Source organism: Tamandua tetradactyla, chromosome 16 (assembly GCF_023851605.1).
Source record: "Tamandua tetradactyla isolate mTamTet1 chromosome 16, mTamTet1.pri, whole genome shotgun sequence".
Classification (NCBI taxonomy): Eukaryota; Metazoa; Chordata; class Mammalia; order Pilosa; family Myrmecophagidae; genus Tamandua; species Tamandua tetradactyla.
Genome location: NC_135342.1, coordinates 37449840 through 37477655, shown reverse-complemented (window position 1 = coordinate 37477655; position 27816 = coordinate 37449840). Strand labels below are relative to the sequence as shown.

At 54.0% G+C, this 27816-nt stretch overlaps 1 protein-coding gene across 1 annotated transcript; it reads left to right on the top strand.

Moving 5' to 3' along the window:
- Nucleotides 1–2437: 2437 nt before the first annotated feature.
- On the top strand, nt 2438–27312 carry VSTM2B (V-set and transmembrane domain containing 2B). The gene is made up of 5 exons (XM_077133632.1): nt 2438–2522; nt 3094–3278; nt 4246–4275; nt 5527–5989; nt 26688–27312. Exons 1-5 carry the CDS (start codon nt 2438–2440, stop codon nt 26774–26776), a joined length of 852 nt encoding a protein of 283 aa, XP_076989747.1. The 3' UTR covers nt 26777–27312.
- Nucleotides 27313–27816: the final 504 nt, after the last annotated feature.

Sequence of the window (27816 nt, the reverse complement as noted above, 5' to 3'; positions counted from 1 at the left end):
CCTTCGCCATCCCCAATGACCGCTTGGATCTGGTATCTGGAGATCCCTGCCTCTCCAGGCAGGCCCCTGCACACAGGCCACTCTGGCATCACAACCCTGCTGGGAGTCAGTCCTCCAATCCACTCTCCTAGAATCCCACCATGATTCTGGATTCCTGCAGCACAGTGCAAGCCTGCCCCCTCCCTTCCAATACTAAGGACAGCAGGAGCCCCACCGGGTTGTAGATTCATGGGCCACAGACACAAAGCGATTTTTAAGGGAAGCCTCAGGACTATGGCAATGAAATGATGGAAGGTGGCTGGTCCCTGACCCCCTAGGGGCCCTGGAGAGGAACTCCAGGGAAAGAAGAGAGACTCCCCACATCCCTCCTGGCCCTAGCCACAGACCTTGTGCAGGAAGGCCTCATATCTGAGCAACAGTGGCCTGACAGGATGGGAAGACTCCTTGGCCGAGCCATTCAGGAGGAAACGGAAATCCATACACTGGATGGAAGAAGAGTGCAGCCCAGGGGCTCCTGGCTGGTAAGGGCAAAGCTTAGAAAGGGCCCCGGGCGTTTCTCCTTCTCTGAGCTTATGCTGTGGGCAGCAGGAATCAGGTTGGCTACAGGAAAGTATTTTCCCTCTGGGTTTCCTTCTCTTTGGCTCCCGGGGAACCCTCTGGTGGTGCCTCCCAGAGGCTGGCAGGGCAGGGAGAGCAGACACATGAATCTGTAGGGATCCCCTCACCCCAACCTCAGTTCAGAGCTGAAGGGTATGGATAGGGGGGTGAGTCTTGGTCAGAGATACAGAAATCTACTGTCTGGAGATCCCATAGGGAAGGGAAGGAAGACTGTCAAAGCCGAGTTTTGGAACTCGCCCCTACGATTGCCGGCCGGGTCCTGACCACTTGCCCGGCCCCACATTTCCTTCGGGGACGCGAGCGCACTCCCGCTGATGGCTGGGAAGGAAGCAGGCTCGGCTGAAGTCTGGGAGAGGTACCCGCTGCGGGGCTGCTAGGCTGCGGGGCTGTGGGGACTGGGGGATGGGCTCCGGAACGCGGCTACCGACCCCACCTCTGCAGCCTGCCTCCTGGGGATCCCTGGATTACACCGGATCAGGTGGGGACTGCGACCCGCGAAGAACGGTTGGGGACTCAGAAGCTGGCGATCGAGGGGCAGGAACCCCGCCTCCACCCGGAAACCTCCCGGGCCCTGAGTCGTGCCCAGCGCTCCCCACCCACCCCACCCCCGCCGCCTCCGCCGTCACTCACGGCCGCTGCTCGCTGGCTTGCTCGAGCGCTCTCCGCGCCACAGGCACCTGCTCTCCCGGCGCTCTGCGCTCATTTCTCGCCCGCACACTGCAGACTCCCAGCGTTACCGCCGTCACCCGGCTTCGTCCTCGGCCGGGCACACCGCGCAGCCCCTCTCCGAGCCCTAGGCGCCCACTCACACGCCATGAACCCGACCTGGACCACAGAGCGGTGCAGCTCTCTGCCCAAGCCGTGGTAAGGAGTTGAGGGCGGGGACTGCAGAGAGGGCCTGGGAACACGCGAGGATGAGCGCCCTGTCTCGGGCGACGGAGACTGGGAGTAAGCCGGGGAGAGTTTGGGTGGGAGGACCCCCACGTCAAAGCGAGTGCGGGGCGGGGCTGCTCTCCAACCAAGGAGATGGTGGTCTGGCCAAGCGACCCCCGCGGGGGTAAGGGGGGCTGGGCGGGGGACGTGCGCCGGGGCGGGGACGGTGCTGGTCGAGGCCGGGGAGCGGAGGGCGGGGGTGATGCAGCGGTGGAGGCGGCTCGGCGCCAACCGCTGACCTCCCCCTCCTTGTCCCTTCCCCTCCCCCTCTCCTTGCTTCTCTGGCTCGGGGTCCGGTGGACCGGCTCTGCCGGCTCTGCGCTGCATTGGACTCCAGCTCTGCGCACAGTGGCTGAGCGCCCACTCGCCTTGAGGAGAAAGCCGCGAAGGGACCCGCGGGGGCGGCGGCAGGCGAGCTCCGTGGACGCCGGAGGTGGTGGCAGCCGGGAGCCAAGCCAGAAGGAGACCCGGAGGCAGAAGCTTGCGGCTCCGAGGCGCGCACTCCCTTGGCCAGGGATGGGTCCCAGCGCGGCCCGGCCCCTGCCCGGCCCGCCAGGCAGAGACTGAACAGCGGGATCTTGAAGGTCCTGTGGAAAGTCGGACAGAGGGAGGCACGAACAGATCGCCAAGAGCCTCCCGGCGGGACCTCGCCTTCTGTGCCCCCCGCGCAGCGCCCCCCGCCGGAGTGGTACCCGGCAAGAAGGAGAGGGAGCGGGGCTGATTGGCGGCCGCCGGCGGCCGGGGGAGGGGGCGCCGCGCGGGGCCATGGCAGGCTCCGAGGCGTCCTAGCCCGAGCCCGCGCCGGAGCCGGAGCGGAGCCACGCCGCCGCCGCCGCCGCTGCCTCTCAGCGCCGGGGTCCCCGCCGCCGCCGCGCCCCCGCGGGAGATGGAACAGCGGAACCGGTTCGGCGCCCTCGGATATCTGCCGCTGCTGCTGCTGCTGCACGCCCTGCTGCTCCTGGTGGCCGACGGTGAGCGCGGGAAATTTACTGCCGCGGGGGGCGCGGGGGTCGTTGGAGGGGCTGCGGGAGTCATCCTTCCCGGCCGCCACGGAGGAGTTGTAGGAGAAGGAAGAGAGGGGAAGGCTTCACGGTCGCCAGCAGTCCCGGGAAAGAGAGCAGTGGTGGGGCGGCGGCGGCGGCGGCGACGGCGCCCGCGCCCGCGCCGGGGTGGTTCAGAGACCTTCCCCGGCTCCGGCTCCCGCTGCAGAGTGGCGGCCTGCGGGAGCTGGAGTTGGCGCACACCAGCCTGGTTCTGGGGGTGTGGCCCAGCGCGGGGGAGAAGCATGAGCCCCCATCCCACCCCCCACCCCCGCCCCGGCCGCTCTGCCGGCTCCAGAGGGAAGCCGCCTGCAGCCAGTAGCCCGTCGCTGCTACTGTCCCGGGCTGCTCGACTGAACTTTCCTAGCCCCTCCAGCCACGCGCCACAGCGTGGCCTGGAGAAGGGGCGCAAGGCCAGCGCGCCGAGGACAGACCTCCTCGCCTTGGGTTGCCCTCAGGCCCCCGCCCGCAACTGGTCACGCCTCTCTCCTCCCGCCCCCAGCTACATTCACCGAAGTCCCCAAAGATGTGACAGTGCGGGAGGGAGACGATATCGAAATGCCCTGCGCGTTCCGAGCCAGCGGAGCCACCTCGTATTCGCTGGAGATTCAGTGGTGGTACCTCAAGGAGCCGCCCCGGGAGCTGCTGCACGAACTGGCGCTCAGCGTTCCGGGCGCCCGGAGCAAGGTAACAAGCGCCCACGCGTCGGGTGGCTGGGTAACCCGGGAGGAAGGCAGCTGGGTTGTCTGGCTGCAGGGCGCCGCCCCGTGGCGCAGCCCGTCGCCCACTTTCCCGATTCCCACAGCATCTTCACCATCAGCCTTTGCTACCCCCAAACCCTGTCACTCCATTTAACAGTCTCCCTTCTCCCTCAACCTCCGGAACTTCGTTCCGGCCCAGCCCCTAAAAAGCCACACCTCAACTAGTAAACCTGCTCTGGCATGCTGGCTGCGGGCCAGCCTCTATAAAGACGACTGGGTCGCACTGGCTCTCCCTGCTCTCTGCCACGCGGAGGTCCCGAGGGCACGGGGCCAGCGAGGGAAACTCCTCAGGCTCAGTTCCAGAGTCCCGCAGAGCACTAGGTACAGGGAAGGGGTGGGTTGCCTCCAGCCCACACAAAGTCTAAGTAGTGACCTCCCTATAGCTGAAAATGGCCCATCCTGCCTTCTGCCTCCTCAACCCACACTCTTATACACACACACACACACATACACACATACCTGGCCTCTTCCCAGGGTCATTGCTCACATCTCCCACTGGGTCCTTGTCAGATACACTGGCCCTTCCATCCAGCTTTTCAGGGTCTCCAATTAGGAGGAGACAACTTGTGGGGATTTGTGGGAACAGGGCAGGGAATGAATGCACATAGTAATGGCAGTGATGGGCCTCTCTTCCCATCCTGGTGGGCAATCCAGCTTCCCCTCTTGTGGACTGCCAAGTTCACGCTGAGGCCGCCCTTTCTCGCCCAGACGTTATGCCAGTTTCAAGCCCCACTTCCGGGCCAAACTACCCGGGAATCCCGATGTCCTTTCTGCCCGAGGTCTCTGCCATACCCGGGGGGCTTTAGTTCCCAGCCCACCTGCCGAAGGCAGACCTGCGTTCCCGGGATCTGGAGGCTGTGATCCTAACATCTCTCTTCCTCTTTGCATTTTAGGTAACAAATAAGGATGCCACTAAAATCAGCGTAAGTGTGGAGCCCAGCACGGGCCGCGAGAGACCCCTTGCGGCCGCTTGTACGCGGCATCTCCCTCCCCCTTAGAGAGCCTAGGCGACCAGGCCGCACGGGATCCTGCTCTCCGCCTGGCTCTTTCAACTGCTTTGGCGTGTCCCGGCGCCATCTGGCGTCTAGTACGGAGTCGGGTCCTCTTTCCTGTAAATCAAGAGTCCCAGCCTAAGTCTCCGTGCTCACCTGTAAAACGCTCCCTTGCTCCAGCCGGCACCCCTCTCCCCTGCTGGCTTTTCTCCCGGCGCCAGGAGCCCTTTGCTCCGCCATCGCCACCACCGATGCACCGGCTAGGGGACCCCGCCCGGCACACATACCCGGTGCCCCAGCGACTCCCCTGCAACCCTCTCCTCGCCTGGTTGCGGTTGGGGTGCTGGATGCTGTAGGTTCGCGGAGGTGGGGGCGGGGCGGGAGGCCGTAGTGCTGCCGCTGCTGGTCCTGCAGTTCGGAAATCTGGGGGGAGGTGCGTCCAAGCTTTTTTGTCTGTTTGTTTAGCGTGGAAGTGTATAAATGCCTGGCAACAGCAAGAGCCTCCTCGTGGGTTCGTTTCACAGGCGAGGGTTTCCTGGGTTCTTGGGCCAGGCCCGGCCCAGAGTGCTTCTTTCCTGCCATCAGCAGGTCAGAGAGGAGGAGCGCTCCGTCGCGGGCTCCCGGTTGCCCCTATCTCCACCCGTGTGTCGGTTGCAAGCAGCAGCCCCCGCCTCCTACGGAGTGCGGAGGATTAGCACTGAAGGACTGGGGATGGTCGCGAGTTTATCTGTGTCCTCTTGTGAACACGACCTCGGCCGCCTGCTTCTAGAAAAATGGAGCGTTAAGTGCGAGTCCGTGTTGGGGCCAGACTTCAGGCGACGTTCCACTGGGACTGTTAACCACCAGGGAGGCGTGAGCCAGAGAGTTCTTGGAGGTTCAGGAGGGAGGAGTGCCGGGTGTATGCCGCTCTGAAGGGAAAACTATGGGAGGACGAGAAGCAGAGGTATGGGTAGGCGGGTAAAGCAAGGAAGGACATTCGGTTAGGATGATAGGAAGCCGGGGACACGTGCAAGAGGCAGGGCCACCCGGGAACCATGCAGAATTGGGGGCTCCATACCACTGGCTAAACATGGGGTTGGGGGTCCGAGGAAGACTGGAATTTGGTGGCCTGGAGGCGGGCTAGAAGAGGGGTTGCGGGTTAGCCTAGCCGGCTTCTGACCGCCCGACCCCACTGTCTTGCAGACCGTGCGCGTCCAGGGCAATGACATCTCGCACAGGCTGCGGCTATCCGCCGTGCGGCGGCAGGACGAGGGCGTGTACGAGTGCCGCGTGTCGGACTACAGCGACGACGACACGCAGGAGCACAAGGCCCAGGCGCTACTGCGCGTGCTTTCGCGCTTCGCGCCGCCCAACATGCAAGCCGCAGAGGCCGTGTCCCACATCCAGAGCAGTGGCCCGCGCCGCCACGGCCCTGCCAGCGCCGCCAATGCCAACGCCGCGGGAGCCACCGACGCCGCGGCGCGTGCCGCCACCTCGGAACCCGGCCGCGGTGACAAGAGCCCGCTGCCTGGGGCACTGCCTTCCGTCCCGGAACCCGAAGTCCCGGAGGACGCCGCCGCCACGACCGTCGCCGCCGCTGCTGCGGCTTCAGCTGCGTCGCCACCCCCCAGCCAAGTTGTACTTCTGCGCCAGAGGCACGACTCGGGTAAGGCAGGGGCCAGCCGGGAGCGAGACGTGCACGCGTAGGGGTAGGGGGTGGGTGGGTTCTTTGCTGGAGGACTCCGCCCCACCCTGTTGGCTCACCGCCAAGCGGGAGGCCCCACTCGGGTCATTTGCATCTGCATAGCCGAGTTATTTAACTTCGGTGCTTCCAGAGAGCCTTTCCCACAGGCGCCCTTACTTTGAGTCCTTGGTTTATGGCTTCCTACCGCTTTCCTGTTGGCCTACTGAAGCAATCACAAAGTATATTTATGCCTGGGGGGTCTCCCTGCCTGAGATCTCTGGAAACAGCCCAAGTTAGAGTGTGGAGAGCCTTCAGTGTCTGGAACATGCTCATTGGGTTTGGAAAACTGGACCCTGAAGGCTTCTTCCCCACAGCAGCCTACTTTCCAATAAAAACTCAAAGCATCTGCAAGGGCTCTTGCTGGGTGGGGCCTTAGCATGGCTGAGTGTGAGTCCCTGGGTTGGCTGTTAAACTTGGCAACCTAGATACTGTTTGGCTAGACTGGACAGACAGGTTTTACATAACGCTGCCATCCTCTCCTTAACCCAGTGCAGGATGGTCCTGCTATATATGGCTGCCCCAGCCTTCTTGTCACTAGGGTAGGGATGGAGGAGCCAGGTCTCCCCTTTGTTGGAAAAGTACTCAGAGTTTAAGGCCTAAGTGTCTGCTACCAGTGAGATCAAGTTTTCTTGGGGCAGGTGCAGGGAGCTAGCTGGTGATGGACTTCTTCCTGTATAAGCAGCCTTAGGGCAGGATGGGCTGGTCAGCAGTAGTATTGGGGGGTTATGAAGGGTGGAAGGGCTGCTGCCCCTTGTGCTCCTCCTCCCACCCCCACCAAGGAATCACTCTCTTCCCATCCCCCTGCCTGAAGAGGAACCTGAGATGAACCTAGCTCCAGTGCTCATTCACTGTATGTGATTTTAGACAAGTCACTCGCTCTCTGAAACCCACCTCTTAGGCTTGATGAGGAGATCCACAGAGACAATCTCTAATGAGTGGCTTTGCAACCCTGGCAAGCTGGCTTCTGGGATAATCCCTTATAAAACCCCCAAAGGAGAGTCTCAGGTGGTTGTGCCCCTACTCTGGTGGTTCTCACAGCCCACATGCCATCAGCAGAATGAAGGCTCCTGGCCCATCCCACTGAATCCGAGGTGGCTGGCACTTATAACATCATATACTCTCTGGGTGATTCTTATGCCCTCAAACTGTTGAGGATTAAGAAAATCATCACCCAAATCATGCTGATTGGGCTTCATTAACTCAGTGTGGAGAATTGAGGGAGGTTTTTAAGGGCAGGCCCAGAAGTGGTGAATATTACTTCTGCCCCCATCCATTCACACATGGTCAGGCAAAGATGCAAGGCAGACTGGGAAATGCAGTTCTTGGCTTGGCAGCTGCTTTCCAGCCTCATATCATCAGAAGGGGAGCATGAACCTCTAGGGAACATGAATCTCTGTCTAGGTCACAGTAGGTGTGCTAGAAAAGTCCTTACTCACATAGAGTGACTGGCTTAATTAATGCTGGCTGGTGAAGAGAAGACCCTTCTGCCCCAGAAAGTAAACATTTATGTCACAGGCTGGAGCATAGTTCTGCAATGTTCTATAGACCATGGGTAGAGCAGCAAAGCAAGGGATTCGGAAGGCAAAAGCCCAGGTGTAAACTGTGCCTCCACCACTTACTGGCTGTGTGACTTTAGGCAGGTGTCTTAACATCTTTGGCCCTTGACTTTTCAACTATAAAATGGCCATGGCCTCAGAAGGTAGCTGTTAGAATTGAGGGAGCTGAATATGTGAACTGCTGTGCCAATGTTAATTGTTAATACCACGGCCAGTGGCTGCTCTGACTGGAAAGGAGGGGTGGGGGAAGTAAAGCTGGTTGGTTGGGGGCTGTGGAGGGCGTTGAATACCAAGCAGAGCCAACAGGGAACCATTAAAAGCTTTGGTCAAGAAAGTGCCATTTGAAGGTGGTGTTTGAAAGTGAACTTGGTAGTACCTACAAAAATGGTATTGAGGCTAAGGTCACAAAGCCATTCCTATTTGAATCTCCCTTTTCCCCTTGAAAGTATTCCCTGGCACAACTGGCCAGATCTCCAATCTCTGTGCTAGACCATAGAGTGAAGATGTTCCAGGGCATACATCCCCATAGCAGGGAACCCAGCGTGCCATTCCTATCCTTAGAAGCTGGGACCGGATGGTGCCCTTCATCTTGGAAGACCTAGGGGTCCTAAAGTCAGCTTGATACTGATGGCGTGGTATCCAGCATCATCCTAGCAGGTGGGGTCTTGGAGACCTGCCCAACACTCCTATAAACACACCCGAACATCCTTCATCCCAGGAAGGGGACAGTGCCCAGTCTTAAGTGCCCTATTCCTTCCAAGTCCCCCAAGGCCCCGCAGGCTGCAAGCTGTGTCTGTAGGGGTGAGGTTTGCAGGCTGTGTTTTGTTGATGGACTTTACTAACCTCTCTGTAGGGCTCCATGGCCGAGACGTTCCCTGGGCTCAGCTGCAGTGCCCAATCCTACCGAACCTCTTTGAGATGCAGCAGGTCAGCTGATCTGCCAGACGTGTGAGCTGGCTTCCTGGTGGCCAGGAGGGCACCAGAAAGGATTTTTACCCCTTGGCTAACCCAAAGGAGTGTTGCAAAGTGGATCAGTCAGAGTCCTGGCTAAATATAGACAGCACTGTCAACAGGAGAGTTAATGAAGAGTATGAAGGGTAGGACAAGGTTAAGGCAACCTCCGAGAGATGGGGGCAGGTCCCTTGGCTAACAGCAGAGGGAGCCATTGATTGGCACAGTGGCCTAAAGAGAAAAGGGATGGGGAAGCCATTAGCAGAACCCAGATACTCCTTCTCCTTAGACCCTGTGGGGCAGACTGCCCAACAAGAGCCAGGACCTCCATAGAGGGACAAGGCCAACTCACAGTGACCCAGCAAGAACCTCACTTTCTTGACATCCAGTCTCCTCTCAGGGCTTCTCATTGGCCAAAGCTTCCTGGAAGCCAAGGGCATCTGGGTCGTGCAGCCTATAGAGATCAGCCCCCTGGGCACAGTGGAGCAGAGAAGGGAACACAGTGGATCTAAGGGTGGGGCAAAAGGGAGGGAGATGCAGTCCACCCTCCCCAACTACAGGACAAACCCAAAGCTGATATTCCATTAGAAGGTCAGCCTGGGCCTGGGGATATGGGTACTCAGTGGTCCCACCCTGCCTCCACAGACACTGACCTCTCAAGTGGTTGCTCCTGGAAGGAGGTCAGACAGAAGCCCTGGACAGTGCCTTGTTGCTCTATTTGTTTCACTGTGCCACTGTGGCAATGCCAGGAAAGGACATGGAGGGGGCTTTACTTGATGCCCACCCTTCAACCACTGCCCAGCCAGGCAAGCCCCTCCCTGTGCCTCTGTGTGCCCAGCACAGTCAAATGTATATTTGCACTAAAAGTTTATGTGCAAAAAACTCATTTGTTTCACGCCTCATTTGTCAAGAGACATTTTGATATTTGAGCTTAAAAATAAACATGGACTGGATTCACAAAGCAAAGCCCCTTCCTAGCCACATTTGTAAATCAGGGTCCTAATTAATCTGAACGCTGACCCATTTTTCATGAATGCTTTGTTGCTGGTTGCCATTTCTAAAAGAAAGAAAAAAAAAAGAATTTCTTCCAGACAAACACTTCTAACCAGGAAAGGGACCACCGTGAAGCTGAGAACAGCCTCAAAAGAATACAGTTTGCAACTGAATGGCTTGTATGTTGGCAAGAGTTTCCCCTCTGCGGGGACCTTGGGATCTGATCCATGACGTGCCAACCTCTAATTAGCCTCAGGGCTCTGGCTCCGAAGAGAGGCGCTGTGGTCCCCACAGAGAGCCAGCTAGATGTGGCAAACTGCTGCTGGTGCCCACATGGAGAACCGGCTCTCAATATTTCAATTAATAATGAGAGAAAGACAGCCAAGGCTACGGTGTGACAGCTTTAGAAAGCCTGTTACTGCTGTGAGCCATCAAGGGGGAGCATCCTTGGGTGTCACCATGGCGACCGCAAAACGTGACCAAGGGGGGCTATGGGCAAGGTGAAGGCACTCACTGCCTCTTGACCCATGTCTGGGGAGGATGACAAAGCTGGTGGAAACAGTACCAGTGTGCCCCGGGAGACTCACAATGCAGTGGGCAGATCATGCCATGCCAGCCGGGTAACCGCCTGTGGAGGCCATCACCAAGGCTGCCCAAATCCTGGGCCCATGAGAAACCGAAAACCATTGCCTCCAATAAACGAATCACTCCTACCCCCTGCCCCCACCCCCTAGCTTCAACATGACACAAGGATCATAATTAAGGAGAAAATAAATTTGGTGAAAGACGTCCCGGAGAAGAGTGGGTGAAGCTCTCTGAGCATTCCCAAAAGAGAAAATTAAAGGATGGAAATGGCTGAGCCTTGCAGCTGGCAAGAGATGCCTGCATTATCCCTGACAGCAGCAAGCATATTGGATTATCAGCTACATGACATCCCGTCTCCCTCGTTAGACAATTCCTGAGATGCCACCAGAGCCCATGCCCCAAGCTTGGCATAGGAGGAAACCACAGTTGGCAGCTACAGAATCACTTTTGGGCATTCATGACTCCCAGGTCAGTCGAAGCATCCATTAAAACCAGGAGAAAGCAATTTGTGACAATGGGAGTCTGGAGGGTGGATAGCTCTGATCTATCTGAAGCAATCAAGGGAGGCTTCCTGTAGGCAGTGTGTGATTTCAGACATGAAGGAGGCACCTGGGTCTTATCACTTCCTAGCTCAAGTCAGTCCTGAGAACTCTTCTAGAGGCTTCCTCTTCCCTCCCCACTCTGTGTCCCATGCATTGAGAAGGTCATATCAAATGAGATGACCTTTGCCCATCACCAAAATGTCAGTTGGCTCCCTAGCATAGCCATTCCCTCAGCACCAGTGCTACTCAATTTCAGGATAAAATAGTTGCCTGCTGTTTGAACCATCATCATAATAGTCAGGATAGTTGCCTTTTACTGAGCATTTATTATGTGCCTTGCCCCTCACAAGTTCCACAGCCTCCTTTCTGGAGTTTTCCTACACTCCTTCTGTCTCACTTCATTCCCAAGAGACACGTTCCCACCTCATGCTTTAGCTCAGACCCTTTCCCCAGCTGGAGTGGCAACCCCCAAGAGAAAGGCTGAGAGCCAGCCTTTCTAAATGTCACCAGGAACTCTACCCTCTCAGGAGCTTCTCATTAAACATGCCAGGTGCACATTTTCAAAGCTCTGAATATTAAGGATTCCCCAAGTATCTGTGGAGATAAACGAGGTCAGGTGCTTTTGTAATATGATATTGATTAGTTCTGCTCCGTGTGGACAGTGGCATGGGCTTCACTGTTGTCTAAACCCTTGAGCTTAATGGGAGATGCGATTATGGTTTTAAGACATTTTTGTAGGGAAAAAAAAAATATATATATATATATATCATCTTTTTATTCCCCCATGTTCTGCTGACTATTAACAGGCATCTCTTGGAAACTCACATCCAAATCAATTAGAAGTTCCACTTTGTCTTATGCAAGAAAGTTTAAGATGGTAAGCCAACAGGTCCAGCCCCTTTAACTCCTAGACCCCTGCCTATTGGTTATGAAGGATGACAAAACTTCCCCAGGTGGGGATGGGGAAGGGTGCTTCTGGGAAAATTAGCCTGCTTGTCGGAGACTTCGGTGCTCTCTGGAAGATATGTTATAATATCAAGATGGATTACCCAATTTGGCCTCCTCTGTTGAGCTGAGAGCAGAAGAGGTGGGGGTGAAGAGTTTGGAAACAGAACTGCCCTCGATAGCTGGTTAAAGTATGAGGCTGTGCTTCTCAGGCTGTCTCTCCCACCTGTCCCCTCCAGGGGATGACCCTTGAGAGACAGGCCTTGTGAAGCCTCGTCCCGAGTCTCTGGTCCTGAGGCCAAGCTCGTTTCTGGAAAACATGAATTGTTGAATTCCCATTACCGCTCTCAGGACTGAAATATCAATGCTACTTTGGACTTGCTTCCATTGACTCTGGTTTTTCACAAAATAAGGACATTTCAGAAGCTTTCTCCTCACCCGCCATCCACCCACTCACCCACACCCATGGGCTCGGCTCCACCCGGTTCAGAAACAACATCCTTGTCGGATGGGCTGCGGTGGAGAGCACCTCCTGAGAGCACCTAGCGAGCCACCCGCTGTGTGTTAAAGAGCAGGCACCAGAGGAAATGACCCGGGCAACCTCTCAAAAGCTGCCCCATTCTGGTAGGCTAGACAAAGCATGGAGTTTAAGCAACTGTTCAGGAGTAAGTTATACCTGCCAGCCTTTCCAATCGTTTTATTCTTCCTCCTGACATTTCATGTGTTACTTACGGCTCAGCTCACTGGCTCATCGGTAAGTTAGGTCTAATTACCAGAAAATTCTTTCTCTTACCAAGCCTTACAGAGTACATGCCCCCTAGAAGGCACAGCATATGCCTTACCCAGAAGGGCGTTCCTTCTCATTTTCCAGATGAGACCAACCCCTTGGATTTGAATCCTGACCCTGCCACTTCACCCACCCTCTGTGTGTGTCCCTCATCTGTTACCATCTGGATGATACCCATACCCTCACCAGAGGATGGGTGATAAGATTTGAGGGGAGAATCCATGCAAAGAGCTGAGCTGGGCACCAGGCCTGGCAAGCAGGAAAAGCTCAGTTGATGCTGTCTCTGGTCTTATCATTGTTTTTCGTGGGTGTAGCAGGAACTCTCCAGGTGGTTCAGCAAGGCCACAGAGGCTGGGCAAGAGCTCCCATCTGAGCCCATTCTCTCTGCACATGCATGACCATTGTGGAGCTAAAGGTGATAGAAAGAAGCCAATGGAGGCTCAACACAGAAAGTGCCATCAGATTGCAAAACAATTCAGCGAGTTGCTATTTTTGTGCTGTCTCTGGTCTGTGCCATTTTGAGGGGGGAGGGTAAGACATAAAGAAACCACGTTCTCATCCTTGCCTGGATAGGGCAGTTTTTTTATGTCTCAAGAGCTCCTTGGAGAACAAGGACAACTTCATCGTTCCTTCTCATGTTCCACCAGCAAATTAAGTCAGTACCTTTGCACTCTCTCTCCTTACTGGCCCGGCTATGCCCACGTGACTCCTCAGGAAAGCCCACCTGAGGTGTCCCAACAGTTGGTACCTGTGTTGTACCTTGTCTTGCTTCTTTGTCGGACTGAGCTGCCACGGCGGGGAACAGGTGCCGGAGGAGGTGGGGCTGCTTGGCAGGGAGGGAAGCAGATTTCAGAGGAGAGGCTGGTATTTGTAGCACAGACAAGAGCGTTCTCTGCGGGAGAAGGAAGCAGAAGGAACAAAGCCCCCTCACCATGTCAACTTGCCAAAGTAGCCTTGCCAGACAAGCCTGGATTACAGAGGAGACAGCTGGGCTCCCCTTCACCAGGGCTCAGACAGAGAAAGGCGCCTTCGGGGACAGGACTGGGAGGCGGGGCAGGTGGTGCACTTTTGCAGGCTCGTAGCATGTGCTGGCCCTCCACGGGTGTTCCTACCACTTGCTTTTCTTGTTCACCTCCTGTGGCTTGCTGTGTCCACCCACCATCCAGGCACCAGTGGGGATTGCTCTTGCTCTCTGCATCCCCCCATAAGCCCAGCCAACAGTAGCCCCATGCAAACCTGCCTCCCACCCAGCACACTGCAGACTCATGGAGAAGGAAGCCCACCCACCCTTCACTGGATATATACAAAACCAGAGCGCCTTCCCTCTGGCCCATTGCCCATCAGCTTTTTCTCTAAACCAGGAAAGCCCAGCCATAACAGCAGTCCCTTCTAGCAACTTCTATCACAAGTGAGTCTTGTACAAATGCCGCTTGGCCCAGAGGAAGGTCTTTAATAAATAGAGGGGAGGTTCTTGGTCTGAGCTGGGGGCTGGGCTTCAGGTAGACCCAGCACCTCCCTCCAGGAGTGCATGTATGTGATGCTTGGAAGGGCTCATGGAAGGTGAGGCCAGGCCAAGCTGGTAATTGGCAACCACTTTCCAGAGAAGGTGACCTACAGCCAAAGGTGTCTCATCCACCCTGATCACCCAAAAGGTGCTGTCTCGTGCCTCCAGCATTTCCTTCCCTGCCCTGGAGTCAGTGCCTGATGAGAGACACTGAGGGCAGGCCCAGTGTGTTCTCATTTTTGTACCATCACTCTCCCACACGCTTGCACTAGGCCTGGAAATAGTAGGTATTCATTCATTCATTCATTCATTCAACTTCCATCAAGCATCTATATGTGCCAGGAATAGTGCACAGTACTGAAGACACAATATGAATAAGAGACAGATATTAATCAAATAGTCACACAGCAAGCGAAAATCTACAACTATGGCTGGCACTCTAAAGAAGAGACCCATGGGCTGTGGATCTAAGAATAAGGGACTAGAGCCAGTCAGGGAAGGATCCCTGAGGAAGTAACACTTGAACAATAATTGTAATACGGTCAAGAATTGGCTAGGGAAAAAGGGAGGGAAGAGCTTCAAGAAGAGGGAACAGTATGTGCAAAGATCCTGTGGCAGGGAGGAGCAAAGGGAGTTCAAGAACATGGTAAAAGGTTACTGTGACTGGGACAGAGAAAGCGAGACAGAAGAACATAGAGGTTATGAAGCCAAGAGGGGTTCATTGTCCAAACCCCTTAAGGAGAGAGGGAGTTTTGACTTTGTGCTAAGGGCAGCGAAATGGAAAGAAACTGGAAGGGGATGTGATGCTTTTGGAAATGAGCACTGCAGCTGCAGTGTGGAGATTGGAGAGATTAGGGCAAAGTGGAAGCAAGGAGTTCATTTCAGAGGCAGTGATCCAGTGAGACTCGGTCTCCTTGTTTGAATGGATGGAGGGGTGGAAGGATGAGTAAGTGGATGGTGGATGGGTGGAGTAAAGGAGTGGGTGGAAGGATGATACGGGATATGAGCTGGGCCTTGCAGGACCAGTGAGTGGGACTGGAACAGCAGACATGCCTGGGGTATTCGTGGCACCTGAACAGTGCAAGCTCAGGCCAAGTTTTCCAGGATGGAGGCCCCAAGGAGAAAGGGCCCAGGTGGTAGCCTGTTACAAACTTACTAGTCCCCAAATTCTATGCCAGTCCATACTTCTGCCATCCGCAGACAGGAGAGATGGGCAGAGTGAGTGAGCACAGCCAGTCCGCTGGTCTGCCCCAGCACCCCTGCCCCCTCAGCCATCCAGATGGTATGCTCCTCTCTGAACCCCTGGACTCCCCTTAGGATGCAAGGCTGGGCTCCCCAGAGCAAGTGGACACTCTGGTAGTGCAGCCTGGTCCAGACTTGCGGATTATTGTCAGGCATCTTCAAAAGCAAATCTCCAGGTGGGTAGATGAGGAATTGTATTCCCATTAAAGACTAATGTAACAAAAAATACACAAGGCAATCATTCATAATGCATTTTATTCTACAGCGTCATATTTTAATGCGTGACATATCCTGGGCAGCTCCTCTGTGCCAATTTTATTTAATGAGCACATGTTTTAGAATTTTCAGAGCACTTTCCCTGGGCAATTAAAATGTGTTAACCTTTTCAGTTAAGTCCTGTTTCCAAAGAAAATTCTTCAGTGTGAAACAGAAGGAAATATGCTGGTGTCAAGGTGAAAGCAAGAGTCAGGCGGGAAAAGGAAAGAATTAGTGTTGTCCCCTGAGGGTGCCTGGCCTTGGGGTCCTTCGGCCCTTCCTCCCTGACCCTCAGGCCTCTGGTCATTCTTGCAGCTCAGAAGGTGTCCTTTCTTGGCCAGATGCAGCTCCCCCTGAGACATGACATTTGCTCAGCAGGACGAGGAAGAAGGAGGCTGTGACCTGGACCCACATGCCAAGCTGTCTTCCTTGAGTGGGTGTTGAGTGTCCACAATTGGCCTAACTGGGGCAGCCTGTAATGACGCTGGGGCAGACACTTCCTGGAGGGACATGAGGCTGTGGAGGGGAGGGGAGGTCCCCACAGGCAACTCAGACTCCAATAGGGCCCTAGCATGGGGACTCTGACGCAGCCTTGGGTACCCAAGAAGGGGCCAAGTCCACTCAGTTGAAATCCTGACAGGTCCCCTACTTTCCCTAGCTGTATAATGGACACACCAGCACTCCACCGTCTGCAAGTCCAAGAGCTTTCAACCTGGAAAGGGCCTTAGAGAGGCTCTGAGTGAGTGGTTCCCAAACAGTGTTCCTAGGAACCCTGCGCCCCCAGCCCCTCACCCTGCTACAACCAGATCAGCTCTGCTTCCAATGGTTCTATATATTGGGTTCCCCACAGCCAATAGTTTGAGAAAAGGTTTAACTGCTCTCAAAGAATGAAAAACAACTGAGCTAGTCCAAATATTCATATACACGTCACCTTCAAACAAAATAATTTTAAGTGACTCACAAAACTGCACATGATGTAATAGAACAAAAATTAAAACTGAAGATATTAAAAAAAAAAAAAAGGAAATGACAGCCAAATGGTAAAGTTAGTTGGAAAAAAAAGCTAGACATGTCAAGAAAGGCCTGGGAGTTGAAAAGTAAGATTGCTGTTCCCAGAGATCCTCAGAGTAGACTCCTAGCTCCAGCTTTTATTTGAGGGATAAAAATGAGATGCTAGATGTAAAGCATCTGGCCCAATGACTGATGCATCTTGGATGCTTAGACCAGCCAGGGACATCTGAGAAAGACTTTCATTCTTTCACTCAACAAACATTTGTGAGCTTTCTGGGTGCTGGGCAGCATGCTGGGTGATGGGGCAGATTGTGGCTGAGAAGCACTGGTCTTTGTCCTCAGGGACTTACCAGCTGGTGGAGGAGTTAAAAAGTTTTTAACCACTGTTAAAAAGTAAACGTCATCAGTTAGAACAAATGCCCCATGCCAATGCAAGAAAGGGGTTAATAATAGGGTGGTTATGGAAACCTGCTTCTTGGAGCCCATAGAACAAAGGGAGACTTCCAGTGGGTCAGGAGGGGGACCCCAAGGGCTTGTAGGAGTGATGGGCAAATGGGAAGGCCCTGGGGGCAAAGAGAGAGGATAGAGGATGGGTATGTGGGCAGCAGGGTGGGCTGGCAGAGCTGGGGCAGGGCAGAGCCAGCTAAGTTAGGTCTCCATCCTGGGAGCAGAAAGAAGCCACTGGGGGGGCCTCAGAAGAAGGTGGCATTTGTATTCTGCACTTGGAAAGAAAGCCCAGGGTGACAGAGTGATGGCTTGTTAGGGTCTTTGACAGTGAGGCAGGTCAGGAGCTGTGGCAGCCGTGCAGATGAGAGCCCAGTGTGGTGAGAGGGAGGGTTATAGGATGGGGCAGGGTACTGGAGGGACAAAGGAGTCAGAGCTGTCTTGGAGATCTCCTGGTAGGTGCCTCTGGACTGGACGTGGGAGGATGGACAGGCTCTGGGCAGCCACAAGAAGCAGGGAAGGCAGTCTAGCAAGGGAAACAGCATGAGTGAAGGCCTGGAGGCAGGAAGTGTGGTTGAGGTACCCTTTTGTCTGGAGCTTGGGACATTGAAGGAGTGTGGAGGCAATGGGGGTTGGAATGTCCACTGGGTGCGGTCATGAAGAGCTTCTGCTGCCTAAGAAGCCTGGATTTGATTCGTGCGTACCAGGGAGTCACTGGAGATAACTCCTCTACCGCCTGCTGACTGTGTGACCATGGACAAATCACTTAACCTCTCTAGTACCCACCTGTGAAAGGGGCAAATGGCACTGTTTTAGCATCCTGCCTACTAAAATAAATACCATGCAATGGGATGGCTTAACAACAGGAATTTATCAGCTTACAGTTTCAAAGGCTCAAAGGCTTTCTTCCAGGGATGGTATCTTCTGGCTGGTTGACAGTCTTTGGGGTGTCTTGGCTTTTCCATCACATGGCAAAGCACTTGGCGGTGTCTTCTTTCTCTTCCCAGTTCCATTGACTTCCAGCTTCTGGCTGCTCCCCATGGCCTCTCTCTCTCTCTGGCCTGTTCTATAAAGACTCCAGTAATAGGACTAAAACCTGTGCTGATTCGGGTGGGCCACCCCTTAACTGAAGGAACCTCATCCAAAGGTCCTCTTTGCAAGGGTTCACACCACAGGAATGGACTAAGATTAAGAACATGTTCATGACTCCAAGTTAGCACAGCACCTGCCTCCTGGGGCCACTGAGGGTGTTGGTGGAGGGAAGACGTGTAAAGGGCTAATCCAGCAAGCCGTTACTACCCTGCAGCCAAGGTAGTGGGTACCAGGTGGGTACCAGAGAGGTTAAGTGATTTGTCCATGGTCACAAGATGGGTGGGGCAAGATGGGTGGCTGAGACCCCACGGGATGACTGGCTTAGTGCAAAGAGAGGGGCCCCATCCTACCTACCTGGGGGCACCACGATGTCCACTGTGGTCACCCACGGCCCGCCGATACCCACCTTTGCCACAGGGCCAGGCCTTGTTTACCATCTTAAGTTTGGCAATGCCATGAAAGGATCATTGAGGACAGTCTCACTGCAAAAGAAATAGGAAGCTGGAAAGGAGTTGGCAGCAAAGTGGCCACATTAGAGATCCATCACGAGTGTTAAAATCTTATTCCTACTCTGCTTTCCTTGGAAATAGCCTGGAGCTGGGGTCAAGCTGGGACATCTGGGGGAAGAGGAGTTCCTCTTCTGCGCAATATTTGGGTAATACACTAGAAATGATCCACTGTTTATCTGAAATTCATTTTAGCTCGGCATTCTGCATTTTATTTGGCCACCCTAAGCCACGGGTAAGTCATATCACCTCCCTGGAACTCAGTTTCCCCACCTATAAAATAGTGGTAACTTGCAATTTCAAGAATAGAGTTCAATGTAAGTGGCATGCTTGCAGCAGAGCGCAGCTCCAGGAAAAGTGCTGACCAGCACTGAATTGCTCCCTTAAAGGAGCAGGTCGCTGGGGTGTTCTCCCCTCCCTTCCAGGTCTGCCACCAGGCCACAGGAGGGTGTCTGAGGCTAGTCTCTGGCAGCTGAGGCTTCCACTGTGGGTGGAGAGGTGGGGTATGCTGTGAGAAAGACATTTGGGGAAGGGAGGTGGACAGAGGCAAAGGCTACATGAGCACCCTGGCATTTGCGCCAAGCCCCCTGTGCTTGGGTGCTCAGTGATGGCTCTCTGGAGGAGGTGGCACTTGTTCGAGGCTAGAGGGACAGGTCTGACCTAGACCAAGGAAAAGAGGCTCTTGGTTCTGCAGGACTTGCACAAAGTGGCTGGCCAGGGGCAGCGCCAAGCGTGAGCAGGGGTAGCACAAGAGCGAGCTGTGGGGAACATGTGATGAAGGAGGAGCCCTGCCTGGTACCTCTGAGGCAGGGTGCCCTCCAAGGCCCTCACATCAAGGAGAGTGATCCAGATGAGTGTGAAGGAGGCATAATGGAGGTCACAGCAGTCATCTAGGCCATGCATAGCAGAAGCCTGAAGTCCAGCTGGGGCTGGGGAGAGAGGGGTGCAGTCTGGAAGCAAGGAATGGCTGAAATAAGTAGGGGACACTGCTTCTGTCTCTCCACTCCAGAGACTGTTAACACTGCCCCACTGCCTGCAAGCTGAGGCTGTCATCTGGGCATCGTCCCCAGTGGACATGACATCACCAAAAAGGGAGGGCAGATTGTCTTACAAGTCGAGAACTAGCTGGCCAGGGCTCAGGAGCAAGAGGAACGGGGCGGAGCTGTAGTCCCAGGCAGGACAGGTCAGCAGGACGGGATCAACAGCAGAACAGATGGACCCGAATCTGTACTCTCATGGCCCCACAGCCCACATTCAAATGTTCTTTCAAGTAACTCAATTTCCTTAAAACCCAACGGCACTTATTGTTCCCGATTTTTGCCCTAGTTACCAGTACACATTAATTTTATGGTGGAAATTAATTCTACCCAAATTCTGTTAGCGCTCACTTATTCCTTAGCCATCTCCCTTTGAATAAATAGCCATGCAAAAACTTAATTGAAATGTCAACAAGGAAAGCAGCAGCCTTGCAAGGTGTCATCTTTTTACTCCAATAGCAGGCTGCGCCACCACGCCTGCCTCGTGCAGCATCCCCTTGAGGATGGAGAGCCAGATTTGCAGCAGGGCCAAAAGGAAGATCCTTCCAGGTGCTGCCAGGGTGAGGCAGAAGCCAGAAATGTTAGGGCTAGGAGGGCCAGCTCAAAATAGCCCCTGGCCTGACCCTGTCGTCAGGGAGGTGGCGTGCCCTGCCTCACGGCTGCACAGCAACAGAGGTGGGAAGTGAGCCAGACCTCCCAGACCCTACCCTAGAGCTGGCTCAGTGCTTCAAATCCAGGTGCCCCTGAAGGGACAGACACAAGTGATGGAAACCAGTGAGGCCCAACCGCATCAGGGCAGAATCCTGCAGCTCACCGTGGGCCCGGGTGGGAGCCAGCAGGGAGTAGTGAAGACGCAGGAGCCTCTAGGAGGTTCCTGCCCAGCACAGCAGCCAGACACTGGCCAGTGCCAGCAGGACCTAGCTCACTGGAAAAGTGTTGTTTTCTCAGAGTCGCTGGGTCCTAGGACCCAGTAGAAACCCAAATCTATACTTTTATATAAAACCCCTCCCATATTTACAGGTTGGGTTAGAATTCACTCTGTCTGCACCAAGCCAAACCCTTCTGCAAGTCAGACTTAGCCCCGGGTAGTCCTTTTGTGCCTTTGAGGACACATTGTCCTCCACTTTGTGGAAGGTGGCATTTAGGTAACCGGTGAGGCAGGAAATAGTGAAGAAAAGGGAGGGGCAGGCTCCAGGAGTGTCCCAGGCACACCCATCCCCAGACGCTGCCCTCTGCTCTCACGTAGTTCCCTGGACCCTATGCGTCTCTCCCCTGCAAATGAAGAGGTAGTGCCGCCATGGCCGTGAATGACCCCTAAGTGCCCTCTCTTTGCTTTTGTTCCAGGAGCCCCAGTAGACTCAGAGAGAAGCTCGTTGCTCCTTGGCTTCGGGAAGCTCCGAGAGGGAGTCTTCTCTAGCTGGAGCCGGGCTCTCTGCCACACTGAAAGAGTAGAATGGAGCCAGGATGGAGCTGAGGCAGGATGGGGGCAGGGGCAGGTGGTGAGGTGTGGTTGAGAACAGATGTGTTCCCAGCTGCCTCAGGCAGAGAGGCCTCCTCCCCTGCAGACATATGGATGTCCGAGTCCAGCCCGCAAGGCCAGCAAAGCTCAGATGGTTGCCATGCAGAGGTTGCCCTTTCCTCTCATTCTCAGATGGCAGCAAAAGAGGAAAGAAATAGAGCTGAACACCAGTCCTACAGTCCCATCCAGGGACTCCACTCCACTCCACTGGGTGGTCTGACTTTGCTAGCTATGAAGCCCTTGCGGCACACAGATGCAAGCCACCGAGCGCTGCTCAGAGCAGAAGGTAGATCCATCCTCAAGATTCCCCCTGAGCAGCCCCTGAGCAACCCCACAGAACTTGGACTCTGAGGGGCCTTGTCTGCAAACCTCACACCCAGGCCAGCCCCAGGCTTCAGGTCCCAGGACCCCAGCAGGCCTGGAATGGTGACACAGTGGGACGGATCTGGTGGCTCCAATTGGCTCTTGCTTCTACACCCCTGATGAGGAGGGGTTCTGGATCCTATCTCTGGCCTGCATGACAGGTGCTGCAAGCCACGGCAGTGCAAAAGGTCCCCAGCAGGTGGAGGACACCATCCTTGATCCTGGCAGGGGGCAGGGCATGTGGAGGAAGAGCCGTGACCATCCTGGCTAGCCATCCCCGCTGGCCAACTCAGGAGCAGCCCGCCGTGTTCCTCATGCCTACAGGGTGGGAGGGTCCCCTCAGCTGCACTCCTCAGCCCAGACCAGGGCCCAGCCTGGGCCACACTCACACAGCCCCAGGCCTGTGGGAACCCAGGCCAGAGGGGAGAGACCAGGAATGTAATTTACAGGCTTAACCTCCCAACAGTGGGCAAAGTGTGCCCTGTATGCATGGGTGAAGCTTCTCCTTTGCTTTTATCTAGAGGCTTTAGGCAGCTCCCAAGTTCTCCAGCAGGGCCTTTGGAATGCTACTACTACTTGAATAAATGGAAAAGAGGAATTTCCCAGCCAGAAGCTGCACCAGCTGATGCCTTTGGTGTGCCCACTGGGGGCTAGACAAACCCATTGTGTTCTTGCGGGGTGGGGGAGCTCTTTTAATTGACTCTAGCATATGTCTTACCCTGTTCACAATGATAAAAAATAATATTCACGGAGAACAAGAAGCTAGATTTCTTTAACAGTGATTACCGAAATGGGGAATTGCTTAAAATAAAGACTGAATCAGCTACTACTCCGTCAGAAGGCTTCCCTCACCTCTCAAGTAGCCTGATTTCACAGCGTAATCATAACAAACTTCTGCACACTCCTTCGCTATTCCCAGGGCTTCCTAAGGGAGGCTGAAAGAGCTAAGGAGACCGTGAGCATCCAGTCACCCAGCAGCTTCCATACCAGCCAACCTGTCTAGCCTATCAGCCCAGGAATACAGATGTCTTCAGGCCTCATGATAAAGAGGCCAGGTAGGAAATCCTACTGCAGCTAAGCCAATGCATCCTCCCAGCCCTCTCCCTGGAGGATGCAGGTGAGTGGAGCCCTGTCAGCCTGAGAGAAATGGGCAGCCCTGGCTTGCTCCAGGAAACAGTGTTGACAGGATTTAGGGCATCAGGAGCCAAGAGAGACAAGGAACTAAATGCTGGACAATTGTTAGTTGTGCTCAAAGAAGGAGGCAACACCTGGGGTAGGGGGTGGGGGTGAACAGTGAGCTGCCAGACTTTTGAATTCTAGCCCCTTGTTGGTGTAAGGACCCCACCTTCTTGAGGGCCAGCCTGAAAGACAGTTTACATTTGTCTGCACTGACTCAGCTGAGAAACCTAAAGAGAGTGTTTGGATGACCAATGGATAATGCAGCAAGGGGTTCCAAAATCTGATTGCTACTTTCACTGAAGATCCAGGGATATCTGCCTGGAAAAAAGTGGTTTAAGAGATAGTATTCTTGGCCAGGTCTACCTTGAAAATTTTTCCTCTGAAAGAGGGATACCCCCCCCAAAAAAACTAGTTATTTTCCAGCCCCTTTCCAGAGTTATAGCTAAGTTAAGCTTTCCTATATCATCTATTTGTGTGTCAGTGACTCTGAGGTACTTTTGTTGACATGTTTGTATCAGTGAGCTTTTACTATGTGACAAACAACCCTGGAACTCAGGGCTTAAAACTACAACCATTTATTTAGCTTATGATTCTGTGGTTCAGTGATGTAGACTGGGCTCAGTTCGTTGGTTCTTCTGCTGGTCTCTGTTGGACTCATTCATGCATCTGTGGCCAGCTGCCAGTCTGTGTGTCTAGGAGTCAGCTGGTCTAGAAGGGCCTCTGCTAGTATGTCTTGTGGCTATTATCCTTTAGCAGGCTGGCCCTGGCTTGTTCCCATGGCAGTGGACTCTACGAGCCACAACAGAGAGGGCAAGCATCAATGAATAAACATTTTTCAAGCTTCTGCTTGCTTTGTACTGGATGATATTCCAGCAGCCATGTAGCCAAGCCCATGTGGGTGGGCACTACCAGAGGACATGGATGCACTAGGTAGTGGGGATTTGAGGTCATTTTTACAATCTACCACTACATTATTGCTCATTCTGGACCCCAGCACAGTGAAATATGCTATGCATATACTATCATCCCTATTTTTGCAGCTTGACACACAACCCAGAGAGGTGAACAGTGTGGCCTGGTGTCTATACAACAAGCTGGCAACAAGGCTAGGACTAGAAGACCATCTCCTGGTACCAGCCTACTGCCCCACGCCACCTCCCTTGGTGCCAGGTCATCTCACTGTGGTGATGCTGGACCAGGAAGAGGCTGCGGCACCTCCTAGGAGCCAAACCCTGGCCGTTCCATACAGACTTCCACCAGCAGAGATGTTGCAGGCCCTGGTCTCTGCCTTCCCCAAGCACTGACCTCTGGAAACCACCACTCCCTCCGTCCAGTCTTGCCCAACGGCCTCCTTTACAGATGGGGTGGAGGGCACAGAGACGTGAACAAATCTCACCAGATAAAGAATGCTTAGGGATTGGTGGGTTAGTGGGTTGAAGAGGATTCCCCCCAAAAAAAGATTCATGTTCACCAGGAACCTCACAATATAACCTTATTTAGAAACAGGGTGCTACTCCCACCCTGATCCAGCCCAGAGTGGCAAGCTGGTTTCCCTGCACAGAGATGTATTTTGGTTCCATCCAGGGTCTGTTTAAAGCCTCGTGCAATTTTAAAACTTTTGAACATGAGTGAGCGAGACTGCCATAGTTGAAGTGATGAGACAGCAGTCTTTGGGGGCAAATTAAAATTCTTCCTGGTGTCTTGTATGGCCTGCACTTCCACAAGCCATAGGGAGAGGTTTACCTTGTCTGAATCACCAGCCCACTTGCCAATTCTCCCACACCTCTGCATACTTTTATACCCTGGAGTTGTACTGAACAAGTAAATCCACTTTTACACACCCTATATGGGTCATTTCTTTCTTAGCTGCACCTGCCTGAGTGTCAAGGTTTGCAGGAAAACAAAGATCCTCTTCAAGAGAACTGGGAGGCCGGGGACCCCAGTCTGGCCATGAAAGCTCTGTACACCCAGGAGGCAGCATTCTGAGCATTTTTTCCAAGCCCCTGAGCCCCAGTGAATTCCACCCAGGCACCTGCCGTGCATCAGCTCATCCTTCACCGCACCCACCTCATCCTTCCCAGTGACACATGACAGTCAGTCAGCAGTGAGGAGCAGCAAAGGAGGATCAGAGCCTTCCAAGTGGCCGTGGCCCTGCAGTCCTTCCTGCTGAGGGATGGCCAGGGGCAGGATGTTCCCTGGAGCCAGGCTGGAAGGAGGGCCAGAAGTAATGCCTGTCTGAAAAATTAGTATCTGAAGAGAGAGGGTAGCATATTTGGAATTGTCCTGACCTTGTGCTTCTCAGCTCAGAACTGAGTTTGGAAGCGTTTCACTGTGGACAAGAGGTGGAGAGCAGGTACCCCAGCCCCCAGCCCCTTTTCATTCATATGTTTGAACACAGCCTGTGTTTCTCAGAATGAACAGATGGGATCCTGGAGTCTTCAAGCTGGAATGGCCCCTGGATCATATGCCCAACAACCTCCTTTATAGACAGGGTGGAGGACACAGAGACATGAACAAATCTCACCAGATAAAGAATGCTTAAGGATCGGTGGGGTAGTGGGTTGAAGAGGATTCCCCCCAAGAAAAAGATTCATGTTCAGCAGGAACCTCAGAATACAACCTTATTTAGAAACAGGGTATAGGCAAGATGAGGTCACACCGGAACAGGGGAGACTGACGTCCTTATAAGAAGAGGACAGACATGCAGAGACCCGGATAGAAGGCCATGTGATGATGGAGGCGATACAGGTGCAAGCCAGAGAAGGCCAGAGAACCAGAAGCTACCAGAAGCTGCCCTCCCTAGGGCCCTCAGAGGAATCATGGCTCTGCTGATGGCTTGATTTCAGATTTCTGGCCTCCAGAACTGCAAGGCAAGAAATTTCTCTTGTTTTAAGCTACCCAGCCTATGGCAGCTTTTTTACAGCAGCCCCAGGAAACTAAGGCATAGGAATATCTGAGACAGATAAGACATTCTAATAGGTCCTCCACCTGGAGAGAGGAGAAGCCAGGAGTCCAGGCCCAGCCTTGTCAGGGAACCACAAATCCACATGGCTTGAGGCCAGGGGGATCCAGGCACCTGGGTAGAGGCAGCTACATCAGCTCTGCCGTCTGGTGTTGGCCCAGGGAAGGGCCTCCTCTGTGTCTTCTCCCAGGAGGGAGGAGAGAGACTCCAGGTGGCGCAGGTGAGCAGGGCGGGGCTGGGACTGCTCCCAGGGACCAGCAGTGAGGACCCTAGGGTCTGGGCAGAGCAGTGAAGTGGGAGCAGCTCTTCCACAATTGCTCCCCTTAGTAACCCTGGTGGGATCATCCACTCTCCAGATGAGCTCCTGGAGTTCATAGAGTGGGGGTTCCCAGTGCTCTCCGGGGTCCTTTGGATAGGTGGAGACCCTGTTGACTCGGGCAGGGGGCTGCCCACTGCAGCCCAGGGGAAACAGGATGGAGGCTCAGGAGCCAGCACCTGGGCAGCAGGCCAGAGTTCAGGGTTAGTGGGTGCATTGGAGAAGCAGACACGAGGGACCCAGAACAGTGCTAGGGTCATTCCTCAGGGGCCCTCGCCCATCCCCCTCAACCATTCAGTGATTGGTGAACCACCCACCGCAACCCCAGAATCCAACCTTGCTCCTGACCCAGAGGGATAGACTGGCAACACTGTTGTGGAAAGAAGACTCACATGAAGAAATCGGGATGCCTGGGGCAGGGCATAGGTGAAGGTTAAGCTCTGTGGTTCAGGCGGGGGCTTTGGAGGGGACCCACGAGGGGTGGAACAGGGTGCAGTCATGAGTCTGCATGGAGGAGGCGGGGAAGCCTGGCCTTAAACGCTGAGGGCGCTCTGCAGCATGGCACGTTGTCTTCCTATTAAAATAAGATCATGACTTCGACTTTAGCACTGCAAACGGCTCACCCCCTAGAGGCCGAGGGTACCTGGGTTCTGACGCAGTAGACTCCTGAAATGTGTGGTCTGTAAATATTGCTCAACCAAAGCTGCCACCATGCACGAATCCCTGAGCTGGGTGCTGAGGGTAAGAGCCCCAGGGCTCTCCCCTACCTGATGGAGGCACAGGGCTCTGAAGGGCCTTGTGTTAATCGTGCCATCTTCTGGTCCCTTGCAGGCACCGGCCCTAGCTATGCGGCAGACCCACTCCTGTCTCTGCTCCTGCTAGCTCTGCATAAGCTCCTGCGCCTGCTGATGGGACACTGACAGGCATCTCTGCCCCGCAACCTGGTGCCCAGAACCCACCCAGACCTCAGCCGGGACTGCATCTCCGGAAGGACGCACAGAGACTGAGAGAAGCATGAAAAATTTCACACAGAAAATCAATAAATCATATTTGGGGGGGAAGTTACGCAAATGTAGAACACCTAAAATAATGCATCTAGTTTCCAAATAAGATGGAGTTTGAGCCATGCGTATGCATGGGGGCAATGATTTCTCTACTTCAGTGTATTTTTCTTTTCTAAACTTCTCCGAGTCTTCATTTTGCACGAACTGTTGAGCAGTTATCTTTAGGACAATATGTAAAAATGTTGGGTCAAAGCTTTTCTGACAAAGCGAAATATTTTTAGTAGATTATTGTGTTTGAGATTTTTGTTTGTTTGTTTACTTTTTTCTTTGGGGGCTTTTCTTTTCTTATTAAAGTAAATTATTTCTTTGGAGACATTTTGATTAAAAAGACGCATCTTATCATAATTAAAATTCACTGTCAATAATATTTATTTTTAAATAAAGATTGGAAACAAGGCCAGACACTTGTTTATAAACTGTATTGTATATTGCTGAATAACAGTTGAATAAAAAACAACTTTGAAATAACATTGCTGTGGCCATGTATAAATCTTCAAACCTCAGTTCCCAGTGCAGCCCAGATGCCGTGGGCCTCCTGTTCTCTGCTGCCAGCTGCACTCGTGGCTGGATTTGGCCCAGCAGGGGGAACAGCCCTGGGCACCTGCAGAAGCCACACCCAGCAGGCAGGGATGCTTGCACCAGCCTCCCATAGGGATGGGGGACCCCATGGAGACGGGAGTGGGAGGCACCCCCAGGCCTGGTTCTGCAGGAAAGGAAGCTGCTGGAAAACGTGTGGCATAAATCAAGAATTACACTTCCCTCTCCTGGTTTAAATTAATTGTGCAATGTGTTTGCCCACTCGGAAATTAGACCTCAAGTTGCATTTCTTGACATTGGCTTCATTGCTAGTTTGTAGAGGGAGTTTGAGGAGGGGACGTGGCATTCCACATGTGCTT

What these genes read in the sequence shown, in the direction of transcription:
- VSTM2B (XM_077133632.1), top strand. Translation starts at nt 2,438, where the DNA reads ATGGAACAGCGGAACCGGTTCGGCGCCCTCGGATATCTGCCGCTGCTG. An exon ending in TTCCGGGCGCCCGGAGCAAG is followed by an intron (nt 3,279 to 4,245) that starts GTAACAAGCGCC and finishes TTTGCATTTTAG; the next exon opens with GTAACAAATAAGGATGCCAC. An exon ending in GCGCCAGAGGCACGACTCGG is followed by an intron (nt 5,990 to 26,687) that starts GTAAGGCAGGGG and finishes GGTCCCTTGCAG; the next exon opens with GCACCGGCCCTAGCTATGCG.